This window comes from Palaemon carinicauda, chromosome 28 (assembly GCF_036898095.1).
Source record: "Palaemon carinicauda isolate YSFRI2023 chromosome 28, ASM3689809v2, whole genome shotgun sequence".
NCBI classification, from domain to species: domain Eukaryota; kingdom Metazoa; phylum Arthropoda; class Malacostraca; order Decapoda; family Palaemonidae; genus Palaemon; species Palaemon carinicauda.
Window position 1 is genome coordinate 40,896,994 of NC_090752.1, and position 21,962 is coordinate 40,918,955.

Here is a 21,962-nt window from a genome sequence, read left to right on the forward strand (position 1 = left end):
TATTTCTCGCATATCTGCCTAACTAAAATATGATTCATACATCCCCTACCTCTTCTAAAACCACTCTGTACTTCAAAGATTGCATTCTGTTTTATCCTTAATCCTATTTGCAGGTAAAAACCATTTCCCTTGTGTAACCTAGTCTAGATTTAATACTGCTTACGTACCCAACACTCCCAGCGAGGCGGGGTATTGGGAGACGTCTATGGTTGATACCAACATTCCTGTTTTATCTCAGAATATGTTACCTAGACAGTAACATTGCTAGTTAAAACACGCACACAGGTTTCTCAAGCGATGCACAAACTTTTAGTGAGGTGCCAGGGTTTATCTCAGTTACAGGCCAAGCCCGTACGAGTAAACCCCGGGTCAATGGCCAAGCCAGTGGTTGCACTTCCACCCTCCTAATGAGTGAATCATCCCTAATAAATAGCATAAGTTTTGCAGTAGTGTTGGAACAAATGACAAATTTGAAAGTAAATTGTATTTTTCTTGATGTATATAAACCTGGATCTATTTATACAAATTGTCCCGCCATCACCTGTCCCCCATAGTAAGTCCTGCTTTCAATCAAAAGTGGCTCAAATACACTACCGCTCAGATAGTTGCCTCCTCGCATAAAAGTCTTAATGCCTAGTCTTCCAGCGTTGTCGAAAGATAATCCCAAATAAATAGCTCCAGGTTTGTGTACGTTAGAAATATACAAATTACTTTCAAATTTGTCATTTTTCAACATCCATGAAAATACGCTGGTGATTTTTCATACTTATAAAAACTATCTGACATTAATACTGTATGTAGATTATCTACTTTTCCTTGGACAGTACTACTGTAAGATTTTCATATGCATCTCACAATCTAAATGAAAGTTAATGTGAATACATTATCTAAAATATTATCTTGCCTGAACTTGAAATAAAAACTATATGTTCTTAATAATGTACCTAATCAAAGAAATACCTTAAAACTTGAAACAAAATGTAAATGACACCTCAATATTTTTACCTTAACTGTTTTCTCTTTATCCTGCAATTTCTTAGTTTCAGAATACAATGCATTTGCAATTGTTTCTGCTTTCTTGTAGTGCTTGGTAGCATAATACAACGACATCAATGTAAGCTCAAGTTCATGCCTGAGGTTCACACTTTTCCTTTCTCGTGCCCATTCAACAGCTTTCTGTAAAAAAAAGACAAGCGTACTAAGTATATATTGAAAATAGGGTCAAACACAAAATTACAGTAATATACCTTACAATAAGAATTTTGCGGGAGAAACAATTCTCGCATTGTGGGACATCATAATGCATATCTAGTATGGCATAAAAATCATTATCAAAACATAATAAAATATAGTATATAACATGAAAATATCAAGTAAAACCTTGTCCTAAAATAAAGGGTTTGTTTAAAATTAATTGGGTAAAAAAACTCTTTGTATGACAACATTGTTTAGTTCCAATGTTGTTAATAAACTCCACAAGTCAAGATTTTTCCATAATATAAATGTTATATTCAAGTGTGTACAAACTTTTGAGTATGCATAATCAGACCTTGACTTTTGCTTATTTGATTATTGGTGAGAAGGTCCTGGAATTTCATGGAAGCAATATTCCTGGGTACTTATGTAGAATTATAAAACACCACATACAGAACAGGCTTGAATAAAAAAAAAACAAAAGCCATTAAAATACCACACACTGGCTTGAAAATTCACATGTAAAATGATATTTTCATAATAAAATAAATTTTTAAACATACTTATATAAATATCGCTTTAGTCTCTGATGCCCGGCAGAAATTCAAAACTCGCGGCAATCGCAGATTGAGTAGCCAGGTGTAACACCTGCACGCCCTCTGGCGAAGGTATTAGAACCATCCCATTATTCCTCAGATTCTCCATTCCCATAGAATGTCTCTAGAGGGGAGGAGGGAGGGAATTAAATTTATATAACCAGCGGGTAAGTATGTTTAAAAATTGATTTTATTATGAAAATATAATTTTTAAACACAAAACTTACCCGGTGGTTATATAATAGCTGATTGACATCCTTGGTGGAGGGTCAGAGACAGCCAACATTGTTGGAATTTTACTTAAGAGTTAATAAACCTTAAGGGTTCGTACCTGATAAGGAAGCGGACTTCAATGAATACTTTCATTATGTCCGCTTTCCTTATGAGATCCAGCGATCCACCCAGGAGGCTGAAGACCTCTAGGAGCTGTCAAACCGGTGTAAATACCTCTATGTTAACAGGACCTCCTCCAATACCCTTGTTCCGGGCACTCTCAAGGAACAAAATGACAACTTGACTAAAATCAATGATTGTGAAAGACTTGCAATCTCCACGAACAACCATAAAAATACAAAAGTTCCAAGAGAAGAAAAGGGTATTAGGATTATGGAACGTAGTAGTGGATCCTTCCCCCACTACTGCACTCGCTCCTACGAATGGTCCCAGAGTGAAGCAGTCCTCATAAGGAGTCTGGAAACGTTTCAAAATAATGTGAAGCGAACACAGAATTACTCCTCCAAAAGGTTGTGTCCTTAATGATTTGCAACAATTTATTCTGCTTGAAGGCCACCGAAGTTGTTAAAGTTCTAACTTCTTGCATCTTGGCTTTTCAAAAACTTGAGGTCTGCCTCACTGCAATGTGCATGAGTCTCTCTTATTAAGAGCCTGAAAAAGAATGAAAGTGCACTCTTCGACATCTGGAACGAGGACTTCTAGACCAAGAACCAAAGACCTTCCGACTTGCCTCGCAACTCTTCCGTACAGTCCAGATAGAACTTCAGGGCTCTTACTGGGCACAGGACTCCCTCCAACTCCTCGCCAATCACATCCGAAAGGTTCGGAATCTCAAAAGCCTTGGGCCAAGGTTGAGAAGGGCGTTCGTTCTTGGCGAGAAAGCCTATCTGCAATGAGCAGATAGCTTTGTTATCTCGAAAAAATCAACGTTTTAGCTAAAAGCACGAATCCCACTGACTCTTTGAGCTGTTGCCAGACTGACCAAAAATAGTCTTCATCGTGAGGGCCTTAAATGAAGCTGAATGCAAGGGCTCAAACCTGTCACTCATAAAGAACTTCAGGACAATATTCAGATTCCAAACTGGTGAATCCTGGAGCTGTTGCTTTGATGTTTGAAACGATCTGAGAAGTTTCTATAGGTCTTTAACATTAGAAAAGTCCAAGTTTTTGTGCCATGAATATGATTGCTAACATACTCTTGTATCCTTTGATGGTAGAAGATGACAAAATTGCGTTTCCTTCGAAGATGTAAAAGGAAGTCAGAAATCTGAGTTATGGAAGTACAGTACTGGACGAGGAAAGAGAGTTGACTCTGCACCACTCTCTATAAACCTCGTACTTGGATTGATAAACCTTGATGGTAGAAGTCCTCCTTGCTCCTGCAAAAGCTCTAGCTTCTTCCTACGAAAAAACCTCTAGTTCTTGTGAGTTTTTCGATAATCTGAAGACAGTTAGATGAACAGCTTGGAGATTTTGATGGTACCTTTCCAAGTGGGGTTGTTAGAGTAGATCTACTCTTAATGAAAGACTTCTTGAAGTGTCTACCATCCATTCCAGTACCTCTGTGAACCACTCTCTGAGGACTAAAAGAGGGCCACTAGAGTCACTCCGTCCTTTTGTGTGACACACACTTTTGCATCACTTTGTAATGAATTTGAACGGTAGAAATGCGTACATGTACATGTCACGAGCTGTTTGACGCTCGACATCGCATTCTACTTGATGCTTGACGTCGCGTCCCATTAGATGCTTGACGTCACATCTTGCTGGACGCTCGACGTCACGTTAGCTGGATGCTCCTCGTCACGTTCTGCTGGATGCTCGACGTCACGATACGTGGACGGTCGATGTCACGTTAGGTGGACATTCGATGTCACGTCTGTCCGCTTGACTCCTTCAGTTAAAGTGGCTAAAACACGACATTTAACGGCGGAGTTGTAAAGACGTTCGTCATCAAGAACCTCTCAACTAGTAGCCTTACGACGCTTGGCGTCCAGGTGTGGAGTTACCTGACGCTCAGGATCCAGGCCTGCTACTCTCTTGTTGTTCGCCGGTTAATAAACTAGCATGAGCGAAGAGAGTTTCCGTTGCATATCTTGCAGCATAATGAAATTGGGTCAACATGTTGTGGTACAGGGGACATCACGTCTACCACAAGCTCTCTTTTCACACCGTTTAAAGAACACGCAGAGCGTCCAGAGGACGATAACCAGTCTGATGGTGGAGAGGAGCCTAAACCGAGGTCATGTCAGGCTCAGACAGCTGTCCTGCAACTGGGCGAGATGGACGTTTCTTGACAGTTGCCGACATCCTTAAAGGACGTTTGGTAGGAGAGCTTTTTTCGGTAGAATGAAAAAACGCTCAGGACTGCTCCCAAGACTACAACCAGAAGCTTGCGGTGTCGTGATAGGACGCTGATTGACAGTGTCCACCCTCCTCTTCTGAGGTCTGGAAGCTTGACGCCAGCCTCGTCTCTGCGTCATCCGAAGATGACGAAAAAAAACTTTTACCTCACCTTTCCTATGATGAAGGTGAGCGTCCTGGGAAGCATCAAAAGGAATGCTTGAGGAGGCTTCTGCTCGGGAGCTAAAGCCTCTCGGTTCCTTTTGTCATTTGACATACCTTCTCCCCGGGGTTGGGGAGCTTGGAAGAGGTCCATGGTCGACATTCCTTGGAAGAGGTCTATGGTTAGAACGTTCGACATTCCTTCTCCCAGGGTTTAGGGAGCCTGGAAGAGGTCTATGGTTAGAAAAACGACAGGTCCTAGCAGGCGCACCACCTATTCGAGGGATGGTGCTAAGGCCGAAACAAAGAGCCCAAAACTGGACAACTTCCTCCTATACATGAACCTTCAGGAATTGCTTGAAGTTCGGATGGATGAGGGTGTGGAAGTAAGCATCCTGGAGGTCTAAAGAGACCATCCAGTGGACCTTTCCTACTGCTGTAAGGACTGATTTCGATGTCTCCATGAAGAACTTTGACTTCTGAACTAAGGCGTTGAGAGCAGTTACATCCAGGACCAGACAATATCCTCCCTCTCCAAAAAGAGACACATTTGATGTTGCATAGTCTGTCTCTTTGGCTCCTCTCTCTATTTGGCAGAGAGGTCTATCAGAGTAACTAATAAAGGAGGTTTCACTAAGAAAAAGATTTCGCATCCATCCTTTAGTAATAGCACGGACCAAAGGTCTGCTCCTCTCCTCTTCCAGGCTCGCCAGAAGTAGTTAAGTCTGGCTCCTACTGTTGTCTGTGCGGTTTAGAGAAAAAGTATGCAGAAACTTTCTTGCTGATTTAGAAACCAAAACCTGTGTCTTTGACCAACTCTTGAGGGAGAAGAGAGGAAGAGAAAGGGGTGGTGCGTACCTCAATTCTGACTTCTGATTCAAAGTTATCCTGCCTCATTGCCTGCATTCCTTAAGAGACTCAGCGATCCACCCAGAGGGCTGTAAAAGTCTCTGTGGGGCTGCCACAAGGTCCTCGACCTTAATGTGGCTAGACCTCCACCCTTGCTATCCTAGCATACCTGATAAGGAAGCTGGCCTCATAGGTTTTTATGCCTCATTTACCTGCATTTCTTGAGAGACTCAGCAATCCACCCAGGGGGCTGTAAAAGTCTCTGTGGGGCTGCCACAAGGTCCTCGACCTTAACGTGGCTAGACCTCCACCCTTGCTATCCTGGCATACCTGATAAGGAAGCTGGCTTCATAGGTTTTCATGCCTCATTTACCTGCATTCCTTGAGAGACTTAGCGATCCAACCAGGGGGCTGTAAAAGTCTTTGTGGGGCTGCCACAAGGTCCTCGATCTTAACGTGGCTAGACCTTCTTGGAATACTTGGAATGCATCCAGTCTCCCATCACCCTCAAAACTCTATTAGATGATCGAGACAGCACCATCTTAGTAAACAGAGACTCCTTTGATGCCTTCCTTAGCGAAAACTCTGAAGGCGGCAAGAGGAACAGCAGGCACAAAATAAATTGGAAACTCTTCAGAAAAAACTCTCATTGAGTTTCTTAGAGTCAACTGAAGGAAGAAGGATCTTAGGAACCTCTCATAAGAGAATTCCTCTAAAAGATAAATAAGGGAAAAGAGATCGTCAATCCGTTCCTCCTACAAGACTCTAACCGAGGTAGTGATGTCTTGTTTCCTAGGAGTCAACTCCTTAAGGGGACCGTCCGCCATGTCCGTCATTTTTTTTTCTAATGATCCAAATTACACAATTTCTACATATGTTTTAGACATATATAATACCTTCATCATATAAAAATTTCAAGTCATTTAATCAAAAACTTTTGGATTTATTAGCAAAAATCATGATTTAAAAAAAATATTTAGGTACATTTTTTCCCACTACTATAATACCAATTGTATCGAAACTTATACCACAAAAACTACTCTAACAACCGAACAATTCTGTCAGACAGAATTTCGATTTTCCCTTGGTTTTTTTTTAATGAATTTTTATTTTTTTTTCCTCGTCTAGACGGAAAATAATCGTGAAAAAAAATGTAAAAAGAAAATCAAAATTTTGTCTGGCAGAATTGTGGGATTTTTATTCTTCTTTTCAACGATATCTTTCTCTCTAATATCGAACAACAAATAAGTGAGAAAAATGTACCTAAGTGGGAATAAGTATGTTTTTGAGTTATGAGCTCCCAAAGAGTTGCAGCAAACTTTCGCTTCTTTTCTAAAAGAAATCAAGATAATATTATTATGATAACTTTTATTGTTTATTCCTACATAACTGCACCCTAAACGAGGTATTTGAACCCTCAGTTTACTATTCCTATGTTATGAGTTGCCAGCGATCTCTAATTGTTGCCAGTGTTTTGGTTGGCAGGTTTCAGCTTTGTACTCTTATCCATGTTTTCCTCTTTCTTGGTTCTTTTTTCTTGTTCTCCACTTACTTTTTGTTCTTTCTATCACCTTATGTAACATTGGCATTGCTATAAAATTCCAGAGGACGTTGTGAAAGCACAATCAACATACAAACTTCAAGTAAATAAACACATGCATTATAATTTCTATATGTCTTTGGAAACTTTGCTGATGTTTTTGTAGCTGGTAGTTTTCATTCACCTACCCTCTACCAATGCCTTTCATTTCTGCCAGAAGTACGGGATTTTGAAACATGAGAGAGAGAGAGAGAGAGAGAGAGAGAGAGAGAGAGAGAGAGAGAGAGAGAGAGAGAGAGAGAGAGAGAGAGAGAGAGAGAGAGAGAGAGCATTTGGCTGATATAGATGGCAGTTCAAATTGAGAGAGAGAGAGAGAGAGAGAGAGAGAGAGAGAGAGAGAGAGAGAGAGAGAGAGAGAGAGAGAGAGAGAGAGAGAGTTGAACATTGTTATTATAGTATTTGTATAAATGGGAGTTTTAAATAATTAGAGAGAGAGAGAGAGAGAGAGAGAGAGAGAGAGAGAGAGAGAGAGAGAGAGAGAGAGAGAGAGAGAGAGAGAGAGAGAGAGAATAAAAGTATTTTTATAAATGGCAGTGGTAAATAATTTGAGAGAGAGAGAGAGAGAGAGAGAGAGAGAGAGAGAGAGAGAGAGAGAGAGAGAGAGAGAGAGAGAGAATAAAAGTATTTGTATAAATGGCAGTGGTAAATAATTCGAGAGAGAGAGAGAGAGAGAGAGAGAGAGAGAGAGAGAGAGAGAGAGAGAGAGAGAGGAGAGAGAGAGAGAGAGAGAGAGAACTGCGCATCTGTCAAACTCAGTCATACAGACGACGCCATAAGGATGACGTCATCATTCAAAGACCGCTATATCTTCATTGTTTGGAAAAATGATTGACTATTTGTTCTTTCTATAACCTTAGGTAACATTGGCCTTGCTATAACGTTCCCGAGGGCGTTGTGGAAACACAATGTACATACGAACTTCAAGTAAACAAACGCATACATTATAACTTCTATACATCTTTGGAAACTTTGGCTTCTGTTATTGTAGGAGTAGATTTCGTTCATCTACACTCTACCAATGCCTTCCATTTCTGCCAGACGTACGATAGCTCGAAATATAAGTGAAAAACCGCTATAGATATGCAAAATTAACACACAAAGACGATTTTGTCAAACTCAGTCATGCAGACGACACAGTAAGGATGACGTCATCATTTAAAAAGCTCTATATCTTCGTTATTTGTAAAAATAATTGGCTGAAACTTCTGGGGAGTATGTACAGTACGACATGTTTACGCATACATAGAAGCAATAAAACGATTTTCGATTTCTGAAAGTTGTTATGTCAATACCCCATGGCGGACGGTCCCCTTAAGCTATATATATATATCCATCGGGTAAGTCAGATGTTTAAAACAGAGTAATGAAAAACTTGAACTTCCTCATTCCTGTTTTCCTGAGGCTAGACTAACTAGTTTAGCTTTTCGATCTCGTGAAATTAAAGCTCTGTTGATGGACCTTGATGCTTATGGAGGTGTAGACCCAAATGGTTTTTTTCCTTTGTTTTTTATAAAGACTACAGATTTCTTAGCTCCAAAGTTATCTGTTATTTTGCACAAGTTAGCAAGAAGAGGAGCTGTTAGCACTTGTTAGAGAATTGGTAATATCACTCCTCTATGTAAATGTGTTTGTGGTAGCTCAAGTCCAACTGATTACCGCCCAATTTCCATAACTCACCATATTATCTAAAGTTTTTGAACGTCTTTTGGCGATGGTCTGGATTCCCCGTTAGGAACAGTGAACACTCCGGTACTCAGTAATAAGAATAGGATGGGGATAGGGTGGGGCACATAAAACTCACTGAACCACGCTCTGAAGGGCTAGAGAAAGCTATGGGCGAAGCCAGTTGCCGTCTCGAAGTACCATGTGACGAAGACCACTGCAGGAAGGATGACCCCGCAGCGGTACACGAACATGCCTCATACTTTGGCTCCTCCGCAGGCTGAGCGTACTCAAATTGATTGATTGATTTGAAGATCTCTGGCATCCTGACATCGAAGGTCATTGACGCCGATATTGTTCATTATAAATAAAGATTAAAAGAACATTCAATTAAAAACAGAGAAGTAAATATGTTATAAAAGTTAAGTAGCATTAAGAAGACCTGCTTCTGATAAGGTAGTAGGTTGGCCAGGGCACCAGCCACCCGTTGAGATACTACCGCTAGAGAGTTATGGCGTCTTTTGACTGGCCAGACAGTACTACATTGGATCCTCCTCTCTGGTTACGGTTCATTTTCCCTTTGCCTACATACACACTGAATAGTCTGGCATATTCTTTACATATTCTCCTCTATCCTCATACACCTGACAACACAGATTACCAAACAATTCTTCATCACCCAAGGGGTTACTGCTCTGTAATTGTTCAGTGCCACTTTCCTCTTGGTAAGGGTAGAAGAGACTCTTTAGCTATGGTAAGCAGCTCTTCTAGGAGAAGGACACTCCAAAATCAAACCACTGTTCTCTAGTCTTGGGTAGTGCCATAGCCTCTGTACCATGGCCTTTCACTGTCTTGGGTTAGAGTTCTCTTGCTTGAGGGTACACTCGAGCACACTCTCCTATCTTATTTCTCTTCCTCTTGTTTTGTTAAAGTTTTTATAGTTTATATAGGAGATATTTATTGTTGTTACTCTTCTTAGAATATTTTATTTTCCTTTTTTCCTTTCCGCACTGAGCTATTTTCCCTGTTGGAGCCCCTGGGCTTATAGCATACTGCTTTTCCAACTAGGGTTGTAGCTTAGTAAGTAATAATAATAATAATAATAATAATAATATGAATCTAAAAATGCCACTAGAAGTAAATATGTTATAAAAGTTAAATAGCATTAAGACGACCTGATTCTGATATAAATCTAAAAATGTCATTAGGATTATATGACACATCATGTCCAAGCGTATTCAGAACCAGGTGTGCACTGTCATCAGCAGCAGGTGAAGGTGGAGAACTCGGATCTGGCAACACAGCGCTGAATGTGGAAGCAGGGAACTCCTCCGGCACGAAGCCTTCCAAGTCCCTTGAACGAGGATCCAATTTCACCTCAAAGGAATCAGGTGTGCATTTCCTCTTCGCTCCCATCTGCAAAAACTCGACGAAACCTTACTTCGACGGAGGACCAGCGACACCAAGGGAAGGCCAAATCTGAAATAAATCGTCAATTGAGATAGACTCTCCTGCAGAGAGGGGCAGTGGCGCTTCACTAAGGGGAAACGGCAGTGTCCTTCGAACCAAAGGGTTGTCCTAGAGTTAAAGGGTTAACACTCCTACTCGATCAATCCCCTGGGGAGACCGAGCAAGAACGAGCTTCAGGAAGAGATCAAGGGATTGAAGTAGCCCGAGGTTTATTCGACTTCGAGGATGACCCTGAAGGAGTAGAATACCTCTTTGATGTGTTTTTGAGACGCTGTCCAAAGCTCTCCCACTGGGAGGAAGACCACTCCTAACACTCCTTACAGGTGTCATCCTGAGTACAAGGTTGTCCTCTGCAGGCCAAACACAACGAATGGGGTTGGTTTCAACCGAGAACAAGAAGGTGCCGCATTTGCGCTCTTCAGGTCCTAAACAAGTCTGCATGATGACTGGAAGAAGTAACACTCAAACCTGGAAAGAGAAAGCAGAAAATTATTAGCCAATATGGCAGTCAGGCAAAGAGAGATGAACGTCCACTCTAAGCCGAGCCAAAAGAAAAAGAAAAGAAAAAACATCAGTGTGTGTGTGTGTGTGAGAGGGATAGGTGGTACTAGCCCCATACCCATAACCGCCCCCCCCCCCCCCCAACTAGCAGTGTGGTAGTTACACCTCGCTAAAAGTCTCTTATGCTTAGTCTTCCAGCTTCGCCGAAAGTATATTCCCTAATAAAGAACAAAATGGTTTGTATTTAGTGTCGGAACAAATACAAAATATCTCACCAGTAAATGGTAAAAGAATACTGTATTCTTGAATGTAAGCTAGCTTTCAAATTATAAAGGCTGGGTAATATTTTCTAATTATTTGTGATATTAACAGCTATGATATATATGGTAACTTTTAGGCTATTATTTCTAAGCTATAATAAAGTGGAAAAACAAAAAGAATGGTGAACATATATGTTTCCGACGATTTGTGACATATTATTGATGATCTACTGTATTGTAGAGTGTAAAGTACTCCAATTTTTATTGCAATTGACCTACCCTTTTTTCTTACCCATAACCAGTTTAGTTTATAATTTAAAATATGTTGAATTCATCAACTTTTAGTTAATCTGAGGAAATTATTTATATATAAAGGAAAGTGCATCAAAACATCTTGTACAAAAACATCATCTTACCTCACACAGTGTGTGTTTGCTCTGTTTAGTTGTTTCTAGGCTGCAATAATGAGTCAAAAGCTGTCTGAGGAACTTGTTAAATCTGGGTGCATTCATTGTCTTGACATTGGTTGTCCCATTCAAAAGCTGTTCCACCAAGGTCTCTACAATTTCATTTACTGATGAATCTGCAACATAGAAAATAAAAAACTGACATCTTTGGAAAATAAAAGATGCAATACAACAAATATTTGTCTTTATAATGTACTAACTACGGTGTATGAACTGTACATTATCTTCCAACAATCAAGTGAAATTATTATTTGGAGTATTTGAGAGTATTTGTTAAATGTATTTATATCCTCTTAATTCTTACTTTCTCTGGTTACTCTATAGCATAAAAGGAGGTGTTCTTGAATAATTAAAAATTTATTTGGGAAGAAGTGAAGAGAGTAAGGAAGGCTGGTTCAAGAATTGAAGAGACAGTGAAAGATGGAAATGGAAGGTTGTTAAAAAGAGAGGAGGCAAGGAAAAGATGAGCAGAATATTTTGAAAGTTTACTGAATGTTGAGGATAACAGGGAGGCAGATATAATTGCTGTTGCTGGTGTTGAGGTGCCAGTGATGGGAAATGAGAATGAGAGAGAGATTACAATAGATGAAGTGAGGAGAGCACTAGATGAAACGAGAGTAGGAAAAGCGTCTGGTATGGATGGTGTGAGAGCTGAGATGTTGAACGAAGGGGGTGTGACTGTACTTGAATGGTTGGTGAGATTGTTTAATATGTGTATTGTGTTATCAATGGTACCAGTAGATTGGGTTTGTGCATGTATTGTACCACTATATAAGGGTAAGGGAGATGTGCATGAGTGTTGTAATTCAAGAGGTATTAGTTTGTTAAGCGTAGTTGGAAAAGTGTATGGTAGAGTAATGATTAATAGGATCAAGGATAAAACAGAGAATGCAATCTTAGAAGTACAGGGTGGCTTTAGAAGAGGTAGGGGTAGTATGAATCAGATTTTTACAGTAAGGCAGATATGCGAGAAATATTTAGCAAAAGGTAAGGAGGTGTATGTTGCGTTTATAGATCTGGAGAAAGCGTATGATAGAGTTGATAGGGAAGCAATGTGGAATGTGATGAGGTTATATGGAGTTGGTGGAAGGTTGTTGCAAGCAGTGAAAAGTTTCTACAAAGGTAGTAAAGCATGTGTTAGGATAGGAAATGAAGTGAGTGATTGGTTTCCGGTGAGAGTGGGGCTGAGATAGGGATGTGTGATGTCGCCGTGGTTGTTTAACTTGTATGTTGATGGAGTGGTGAAAGAGGTGAATGCTCGAGTGCTTGGACGAGGATTAAAACTGGTAGACGAGAATGACCATGAATGGGAGGTAAATCAGTTGTTGTTTGCGGATGATACTGTACTGGTTGCAGATACAGAAGAGAAGCTTGGCCGATTAGTGACAGAATTTGGAAGTGTGTGTGAGAGAAGGAAGTTGAGAGTTAATGTGGGTAAGAGTAAGGTTATGAGATGTACGAGAAGGGAAGGTGGTGGAAGGTTGAATGTCATGTTGAATGGAGAGTTACTTGAGGAGGTGGATCAGTTTAAGTACTTGGGGTCTGTTGTTGCAGCAAATGGTGGAGTGGAAGCAGATGTACGTCAGAAAGTGAATGAAGGTTGCAAAGTGTTGGGGGCAGTTAAGGGAGTAGTAAAAAATAGAGGGTTGGGCATGAATGTTAAGAGAGTTCTATATGAGAAAGTGATTGTACCAACTGTGATGTATGGATCAGAGTTGTGGGGAATGAAAGTGATGGAGAGACAGAAATTGAATGTGTTTGAGATGAAGTGTCTAAGGAGTATGGCTGGTGTATCTCGAGTAGATAGGGTTAGGAACGAAGTGGTGAGAGTGAGAATGGGTGTAAGAAATGAGTTAGCAGCTAGAGTGGATATGAATGTGTTGAGGTGGTTTGGCCATGTTGAGAGAATGGAAAATGGCTGTCTGCTAAAGAAGGTGATGAATGCAAGAGTTGATAGGAGAAGTACAAGAGGAAGGCCAAGGTTTGGGTGGATGGATGGAGTGAAGGAAGCTCTGGGTGATAGGAGGATAGATGTGAGAGAGGCAAGAGAGCGTGCTAGAAATAGGAATGAATGGCGAGCGATTGTGACGCAGTCCCGGTAGGCCCTGCTGCTTCCTCCGATGCCTTAGATGACTGCGGAGGTAGCAGCAGTAGGGGATTCAGCATTATGAAGCTTCATCTGTGGTGGATAATGTGGGAGGGTGGGCTGTGGCACCCTACCTGTAACAGCTGAACTCGGTTGAGTCCCATGTTAGGCTGGGAGGAATGTAGAGAGTAGAGGTCCCCTTTTTTGTTTTGTTTCATTTGTTGATGTCGGCTACCCCCCAAAATTGGGGGAAGTGCCTTGGTATATTTATGTATGTATCAATATGACAAATTCGGAGATAATTTGTATTTTTCCCTAATTAATACAAAAAATCTGTAGTGATTTATGTGGATATACTTTTGGCGGAGCTGGAAGGCAGCCATTAGATTTGAAATGCGAGGTGGCAACCCTACCTAACCACTTAAGTGGGTAGGCAGGGGGGGTGGCTGCGGGTACCCAGCCACCTATATATACTCTCACAGCTGGGAGCTTCGTCACTTTTTGATTGCAGGCAGGACTTACTGGGGGACAGGTGATGGTGGGTTAATTTATATAAAAAAAGTACAGTTTTGTATAAGTTAAGGAAAAAATACAAATTATTTCCGAATTTGTCATTTGTTCTCATACTAACAAACCTTCGTTATTTATGTGGATGACACGCTCTTAGAAGGATGGTTAGTTTGACTACTGGCTTAGTCATTGACCCGGGGTTTACCTAGTCCAGTATTAGACTGTAATCGAGGAAAACCTTGCCACCTCGCTTATCAATACAAGAGTATTATTACGGCCTGAGAAACACAAGTAGGTCTAGTTGTGAAAGATATCATATGAAATTCTAGGTAAGAATGTTCCTAGTTTAAATAGGAACCCTACACATAAATAGACGTTTCCCAAGGCCTACCTCACAGGAGGTGTTGGGGACAGGTATAAGTATATACCAGTAAACTTCTGTATATTTGGTTACACAAGGGAAGTGGTTACTACCTGCAGAGGTTGTTCAAACGAAAACTGCTGAAAGGGAGTTGTCCCCCACTCCTGAGTCCCCTCAGAATTCAAACCCTTTCAGTCATTCTGATGGAAGATGGAAACACCGGTCGGAACTCGCGGCTGGGAGTATCCAACCTGAACGTACCATCTCTGTTTAGGTCTTGTAAAGCGGAGCTTTATCCCAGGTCATTGCCTGATTTTTCGGGATTATTATTGTCCTATTCTGAGTCTACCGATTCAGTCTCTGGTACGTATCAGAGAATGTCATTAACCCACAAATATCAACTGTTAGGGAGGTTATCAATAGGTTAAAGACACCCCGCTTCTACCTGGAGAGTCACTGGCTTAGCCTGTCTCCAGTGCTGTGAGAAATTAATAGGGTTCGCCAACAGGTTGCCGAATCCCAACGTATGTCCCAAGACAGAATTTTGAGACTCAGAACTATAAATCTCCCATTGAATTAAGTACAGAGCAGAAGATTTTTATTTCAAGTTTATTGTATAATTAATTTCTGTATTTTTGTTTCCAATCCCACATTGAGGTAAATGTCAAAAAAATTAATTGTTGTAAATTTCCTTGACTGTGACAAAGTTATGTTAGATTTAGTAAATTTTGATTGTACTGTAATAGTCCAAAAGAAATAAGTTTTGTATTCTATTAAACTAATTTTTGATTAAAATGAATGTCAGTTCTCTTTTTCCTGGATAGTTTTATGACTGTGTATGCCTGTAATAATGTTGACTGTAATAATAACTGTGATGTATTATATTGTGATATTGGAGCTTTGTTGGAAAGGATGAATGATAATCTAATTTTTAGCTTTTATGTATATCCATTGTTTATTATGATTTATCATCTATTCCCACCACAAATATATTTTCCTATCACTGAACTGTCAAATGATGTACCTAATATACTATGTACTAACTGGAATTACATAGATTTTTAGTGTAGGGGTTGTTGCGAGTCATGAGACAATTTTGAGATGGATTGTAGAGTTACTGGAGGGAATTGAAAAGAAAAAAAAAAATTAAGAAAAAACAATTTGAATTTTTTTCATTCTTGTTTGTATTATCATCTTTTTTTTTTAAATTTGTTGAGCTCCTATCCATCATTTTCAAAATTGATTTCTTTGTTTTCTTAGGAGGTGGCTGGCAACAATCCCTACACCCAGTAGGGTTTTCAAGATCTGGTTTTAGGTCTAGAAAAACAAAATCACATTTTGAAGTTTACAGTTCCTGAATCCTGCAGTCATTCTGAGCAGCCCATATGTTAGTCAGTTTTAGAGATCAGGCGCACCACAGTAGTTAGAACAGTGCCATTGCTAAACTTAAATCTAGGGTAAACTTACTAACGTGAAGAATAAAAACATTGTTGAAGGTTTATTACACTAGTGTGTTTGTATTTGTGATTATCATATAGTGTGTCGTATCTGCAGAAATATTTCGCCAATAACATAAAAAATGCATTAAATCCATTCACTTTGACATATAAACTTACAAAACATGGATGACCAGGTCGTTGAGAAGCTGGGCAAGATCGTCAAGGGAAAACTACCGGATATATAGAAAACAAGGCTGTGTACTGTAGTATATTTCACCAAAGAAACCAAAAGTGAAATTTGAGACACAACAAATACAAAGTAGCTAAAGTTCCTATCTCCAGTCATTACTTCTCAAATACCATTCAACCTGCACTTTATAAAACACAAGTAAACATAACCAAGAGACCAATACTTTTCATATATGAGTGTAGTGTGTGATGTGCAAATCTTAGAGTGAGTTAGCATCTGTAGAACGTGTATTGTTCAGTATGATAAACAAAAAGATGAAAGTAAAATTGCCTTTGAAAGACACAAAAGTATTATGCATGCAATAGAATTTTAATACTGAAAAAAAAAAAATCCCAAATTTGAGTAAATTTGACGGGACAATATTACTGTGAATTGGCCTGGCGGAGGAGGACAATTCTAAGCTGCACACACAAATACTGAGATTAGCTTTAGAAATATAGAAACTTTATTGAACAATTGTGGGTGATTTTTTTCACTAAATGTGTGGCTTACTGAATAAACTGTTCCTGGCTTTGTATAAAAATAGGAGTGTCCAAATCTTTCATTTTTAGTCCATTGAAGTTATTGCTGGTGAAGTTCATTCAACATTGAAGACCTGTATTTTCTCATCATTGTATCATTTTTTTTTTTTAATTACATAATTTTATCAATAACCTTTTCGATACATTTCCTCCCAGAGGGTGTTTTATGTCCCAGCCCATGAAATTTAATGTTGTTAGTTTTCTTCCTCTCCTAAAGTTCAATTACTGTACCTTGAAATAAAGAAACACCCTACACAGAAAGCATGCTGCTGCTCTTCATACAGGACACCGTGCATACTTGTATAAGTGAGACGATATCATTCATGAATAATAATAGGAAATTCTGAGGGTTTAGCTGGGTCCCCTAGCCCAGTATAAAATTAAGGGGTGGTGCCCAGTGCCCAGTTCTTCTTGACTATTTATCTTTCACCCAGATCTCTGTTGTCCCATCATTACTGGAATGCATCTTACCAGAGACGTTTGGGGTACAGGAGTGGGAAGCTGTATAATGGGAACCTTTAGTTCAGGGACATTGCGAACAGATCCACAGTAGGAGAACCCCAGAAAATCACGACTTTGTTGCCTAAAAGATGGTCTAAAGACCATTCGGTACCCACTATCTGAGTTGCTCTGCTCAGGTTGTTGGCGAGCACATTCCTTTCGCCAGGATTGAAGCGAGCTGATAGGGAGACCGAGTGGACTTCCACCCATTTCAGTATCTCTACTGCCACATGGGATATGGGCTTCGAAAAAGTACCTCCTTGCTTGCTGATGTAAGCCAATACTGTGGTGTTGTCGCTCAACACCACCACTGAGGGACCTGCCCGGAATCGATGGAACTTTCTAAGTGCCAGGTAGATGGCTTTCATCTCAAGGAGATTTTTGTGAAAGTAATTTTCGAACTCTGAACAAAGGCCTGAGGTCATGTGATGCAGCACTTAGGCCCCCCCACCCTTCTTTTGATGTGTCGAAAGACAGCATCAAATCCAGGGGAAAGACGAGAAGATCGACACCCTTTAGCAGATTCTAGTCTGTCCCACCACTTGAGATCCATTCGTTCCTCTGATCACATAGAGATCAGAATGTCCGGGAAATCAAAGGCCTCATTCCAGTTGGACTTTAGTCGCCATCGGAGTGATCGTTTCCTGAGGCAGCCGTTGGGAACTAGAAAAGTCAGAGATGATAGGTGTAGGAGGAGATGGCCACTTCTGGGCTGGGAACTTTTCTTGTCTAAGAAAAGGTGTTACGACCTTCCTCAGCTTCACTACCCTGCCGTCTGATGGGAAGACTTTGTAGAGGTTGGTGTCTATTATAATCCCTAGGTACTGCATACCAGTCTTTGAGTGGGAAGCAGGGAGCAGGGATGACTTCTCGAGGTTTACCATAATACCCAGATCTTGGCAAAGCCTCAGAAGTTTGTCTCGGTGCTGAAGAAGGGTTGCCACCGAGTCTGCTAGTATCAGCAAGTTGTCCAGGTAACTTAGGAGACGGATGTCGATTCTGTGGGCCCAAGATTACACTAAGGCGAACACTCGTGAAAACCTGGGATGCTGTGGAAAGACCGAAGCACAGCACTTTGAACTGGTATTTCTTGTTGTCTAGACTGATTCTCAGATACTTTCTAGAAGACGGATGGATTGGGATCTGGAAGTATGCGTTCTTTAGGTCTAGCGTGCACATAAAATCCTGTGGTCTTACTGCTTGTCAAACCATGTCTGCCGTCTCCATGCTGAACGAAATCTGTTTGACAAACTTGTTCAGAGCAGAGAGGTCGTTGACTGGTCTCCAGCCTCCAGACGCCTTTTTCATAAGAAAGAGTCGACTGAAGAAGCCTGGGGAGTCATCAAGGACATCCTGGAGAGCACACTTCTCCAACATGGTGTGGACTTTGGCAACCCTTTTGCTGATCCCATCTCAAAGGAGTTTATCGTAGTTGGATTCTTGATCAGTGGAGGGAGAGATGAAATGAACAGGACACGATACCCTGAAAAAATCACGGAGATCGTCCAGGGTTCGGCCCCAAGCTGCATCCACCTCATCCGACAGCGTTGTAGGCATCCCCCCTAGTGGACAAGAAGGGGATCGCCTACCCTAGCCTATGCAGGCACGGCTGCTACCCCTATGCTGTCTCCCTCCACGGGAGCACTTGGTGCCTTTGCTTGCCTAGTAGGAAAGGGCTTCTTGGACACCTTTTCTTTTGCTGCCGTTTTGCTAGTCATAGATTTGCGTTGGTTGGGCTGCGGAGGAGCTGATGGTCTGTAGGGCTGGGATGTCAGGTCCTTATGGAGGAGGGAGTCTTGGCGAGACTTCTTCCATCTCTCCACAGCCAGTTCAATGTCCTTAGGCTCAAACAAGGAGGAACCCTCCAGAGAGGAATTCCAGAGCCTTGCAATCTCGGCATTAGGGACCTGGTGACGGAATCTCTCGGCTACTGAGTCCCTTCGCTTCTGGATGGCATTGGCCCACAAGTTCACTACTTGGTGGGCCAGGAACTCGATGGTCTGGGTACGCAAGAGAAGAAAGGTTTCCATCGCATTCCTGGTACTTTCTTTGGAAAAATCCTCAATCCGTACCAGGACCCCTACGGATCCCAACCAAAAATCCAAACACGAAGTAGCCTGCATGGCGTACTTCGTCGCCACCTCCTGGTTCAGGATCTCCAAAGCCGAGAAAGAAACTTGACAACTGGAAAGCCTTTCCAGCGAGACCCCCTCCAACAACTCCTCTAAAGAGTGGTGCAAGACTCGTCCAAAACTTCATAATACCTCCTCTGCTGGACACCCGGAGTTGGCAGGAATTTGGAGGACGAGCCTGATCAGAATGATGCCAAGAACTCAAGAGTTGTGAGGCAATCTTATGCCAAGCACTCTTCAGCCCCTGAGTCTAGGGCAAGGCTCCACTGGACTTTGGGGCTCCTCATGGAAGCCAGAGCATGCCAAAAGACATGTTACAACTCTCTCTAGTCACCTTCCAATGCGGGACTGGCAGCGTGTTCTTCATCGTCCACCGCCGAGATCTCGTCTCGGGGTGGGTCGTGGTCGATACCGGGTTGGCTGACTAAAGGTCTGACCACCTCTGCAGGTCTCGGAATCCTAGACGAGGATTTGGGCAGCGTATTGGAGTCCTTTGACTCCCTCCTAGGAGGGAAAAAGGTCTCCAATAAAGAAGGTCTCGATGAAATGATCTTGTGTTAGACACTCATAGTGGGAAATTTTGAAACTTCAAAGTTCCTAGGTTGTTACACTGTAGTTTTGTTGGGCTTTCTCCATCGGGGATGGCAGGGGAGAGTCAGACAAAGGCTCTTCCCTCCGGGTGCTTCTTGGCTGGGGTGACGAAGAAGCAAGAGGTCGAGAGGGAGAGGAAACAGCGGGGTTAGCCTCTACCCTCGAAGCCCTGACTGGAGTCAGCTTGACCCTTGGCAATGTGATGACATCCAGAGCCCCTCTTTTCCTCTTCAGGGGAGACGAAACCATGGATTTTGCTTTGGGGAAGAAGACAAGTCAGGCTCCTCCAGGGAAACCCCGGGAGCCTCCACAGGGCGTTAAGGAAGCATACCTGGCACGCAAGCATGTGTCACTGCCCTGACCAAGGCTCCAAATCACAGTTGTCTGCTGATGGAGGCGCTGTCTCAGAGCTCCCATGTAGGGATCAAAGCTAACAGGTTTCTATGAGGAGTCTTCATCTCTGAAGATGAAGATTATGTAGCCTTGAATGCAGGGATGTCAATACCTTCCTTGGGGCAGGCAGCTTCGTTATCGAAAATATCTGCGGCTTGCACTTTTCCTCCTTCCCGGCGGTTGAGTTTTTATGAGTTTGCGGGAGGGGAAAAGGGCAACGGTGAACGGTGTGGAGGAATCTTGCCCTTTCCCATCAAAGACCCAAAGTTCTTTGTGGGGAGGACCTGGGAAGGCTCTAACCTTTGCGTTCCTGCTGCTTGGGAGCCAGCAATGGCTGGCGATAAGCGCGAGACTGATGGTGACTACTCACCTTTGGTGGCACACCCTCTACGTCTACGTGAAGCCAATTTGCGGTCAAAGGACCAGCGAAATAGTGAACGGTGATCCTGAGATCGTCGAGATGGAGAAGATCCCTTCGAAGAGGACTGGCGAGCAGACAACTGACGAGCTGGTGATCGGCGAGCAGACAACTGACGAGCTGGTGATCGGCGAGCAGTAGGGCGGTGAACAGGTACAGTGCCTGATGAGCAGGTGAACGCTGAGCAGGTGCCTGATGAGCAGGTGAACGCTGAGCAGGTGCCTGATGACCAGGCAAACATTTTGCAGGAGATCTGCAAGAAGGCGATTGACGAGCTGGTGATCGGCGAGCAGTCGCCTCGTGATGAGCAGGGCGGTGAGCAGGTGCCTGACTAGCAGGTGAATGCTGAGCAGGTGCCCCACGAGCAGGCGAACGCTTAGCAGAAGATCGGAGAGCGGGGGACTGGTGAACAGGTGGTCGGCTAGCAGCTGAACGAAGAGTCAGTGAAGGGATGTGCCCTTTAGAAGGGCAAACATCCTTTGGAGAGGATTGCGAGAGATCCTTCGGCGGGGAGTCACGAACCGAGGTTCGTTGACGAGCCGGCAAAGTTGAAGCAACAGGCGGAGGTCGGGAACCAGACGAGCCAGGACAATAAGGTTCCTCTGAAGAGGAAGGCAGCGCCAACGAGCCAGAGAGGGGTTTCTTCACTGATGGTAAAGGAGCATTTCTAGGGCAAAGAAGCGGACGAGTACGGTGTGGTCTACAACCACAATAACGAAGTGCCTTAGGGGGAGGATTATCAAGAGCAGGCCTCCCAAGAGGATTCTCTATGAGTAGAGTCTCTCGCGAAAGAGAAGAGGGAACACTCGCAAGAGAGACATGCCTTGGACTTTGCTCCACCCCTGAAGGATGGTCAGCAAGGGAGGGGAGCGCAGTCCTCGGCGATGGCAAAAGCAGCAGATGATGATACATGAATAGTCTGCTGGCAGGACAGCAGAAGAGCCCTCCGGCACCATGACGTCGACTAAGGTCATCGGGTCAACGTTCGAAGTTGACGAACGCTGCAACTCAGTGCCTCGATGAATCAGCTGCAGCAGAGCCTCCCTAGGAGGAGGGCCAGGCAAACCAAGGGACAGCCAGACCTGTAAAAATGAAGAGAAAGACAAGGATTCCTTCGAGGGGAGATCCAAGCTGCTTCACTAGGAGAAGCATCACCGTCTCTCAAGAGCCAAGATTATCAAGGAGTTAAGTGGTCTACATTACAACTCGACGGTTCCCTGGAAGAAACCGTTTCAGCAGGAGCTTCAGAGGAAGGTCGGGAAGTGAAAGAAGCCTTGGGTTTCTTCTGCTTCGAAGGAACCTTCTAAGAAGAAAAATCCTGCTTGGCCTTCTTCTTTTGCCGACACCCATACCTTTCCCACCGGGAGGCAGACCCCTCCAGACATTCAGTACATTTATTGTTCTCGTCACAACGTTGCACAA

At 42.5% G+C, this 21,962-nt stretch overlaps 1 protein-coding gene across 2 annotated transcripts in view; it reads right to left on the reverse strand.

Annotated features, from left to right (window-relative positions):
* The window catches only part of LOC137621518 (serine/arginine repetitive matrix protein 2-like), a 143,516-nt gene that overhangs the window by 70,367 nt on the left and 51,187 nt on the right, over positions 1-21,962 (reverse strand). For both annotated transcript variants that reach the window (XM_068351872.1, XM_068351873.1), the window contains exons 3-4: positions 11,288-11,454; positions 1,006-1,176 (exon numbers count right to left, since the gene is read on the reverse strand). In XM_068351872.1, coding sequence (XP_068207973.1) covers positions 1,006-1,176; positions 11,288-11,454 — 338 coding nt within the window. The remainder of the gene's footprint in view (positions 1-1,005; positions 1,177-11,287; positions 11,455-21,962) is intronic.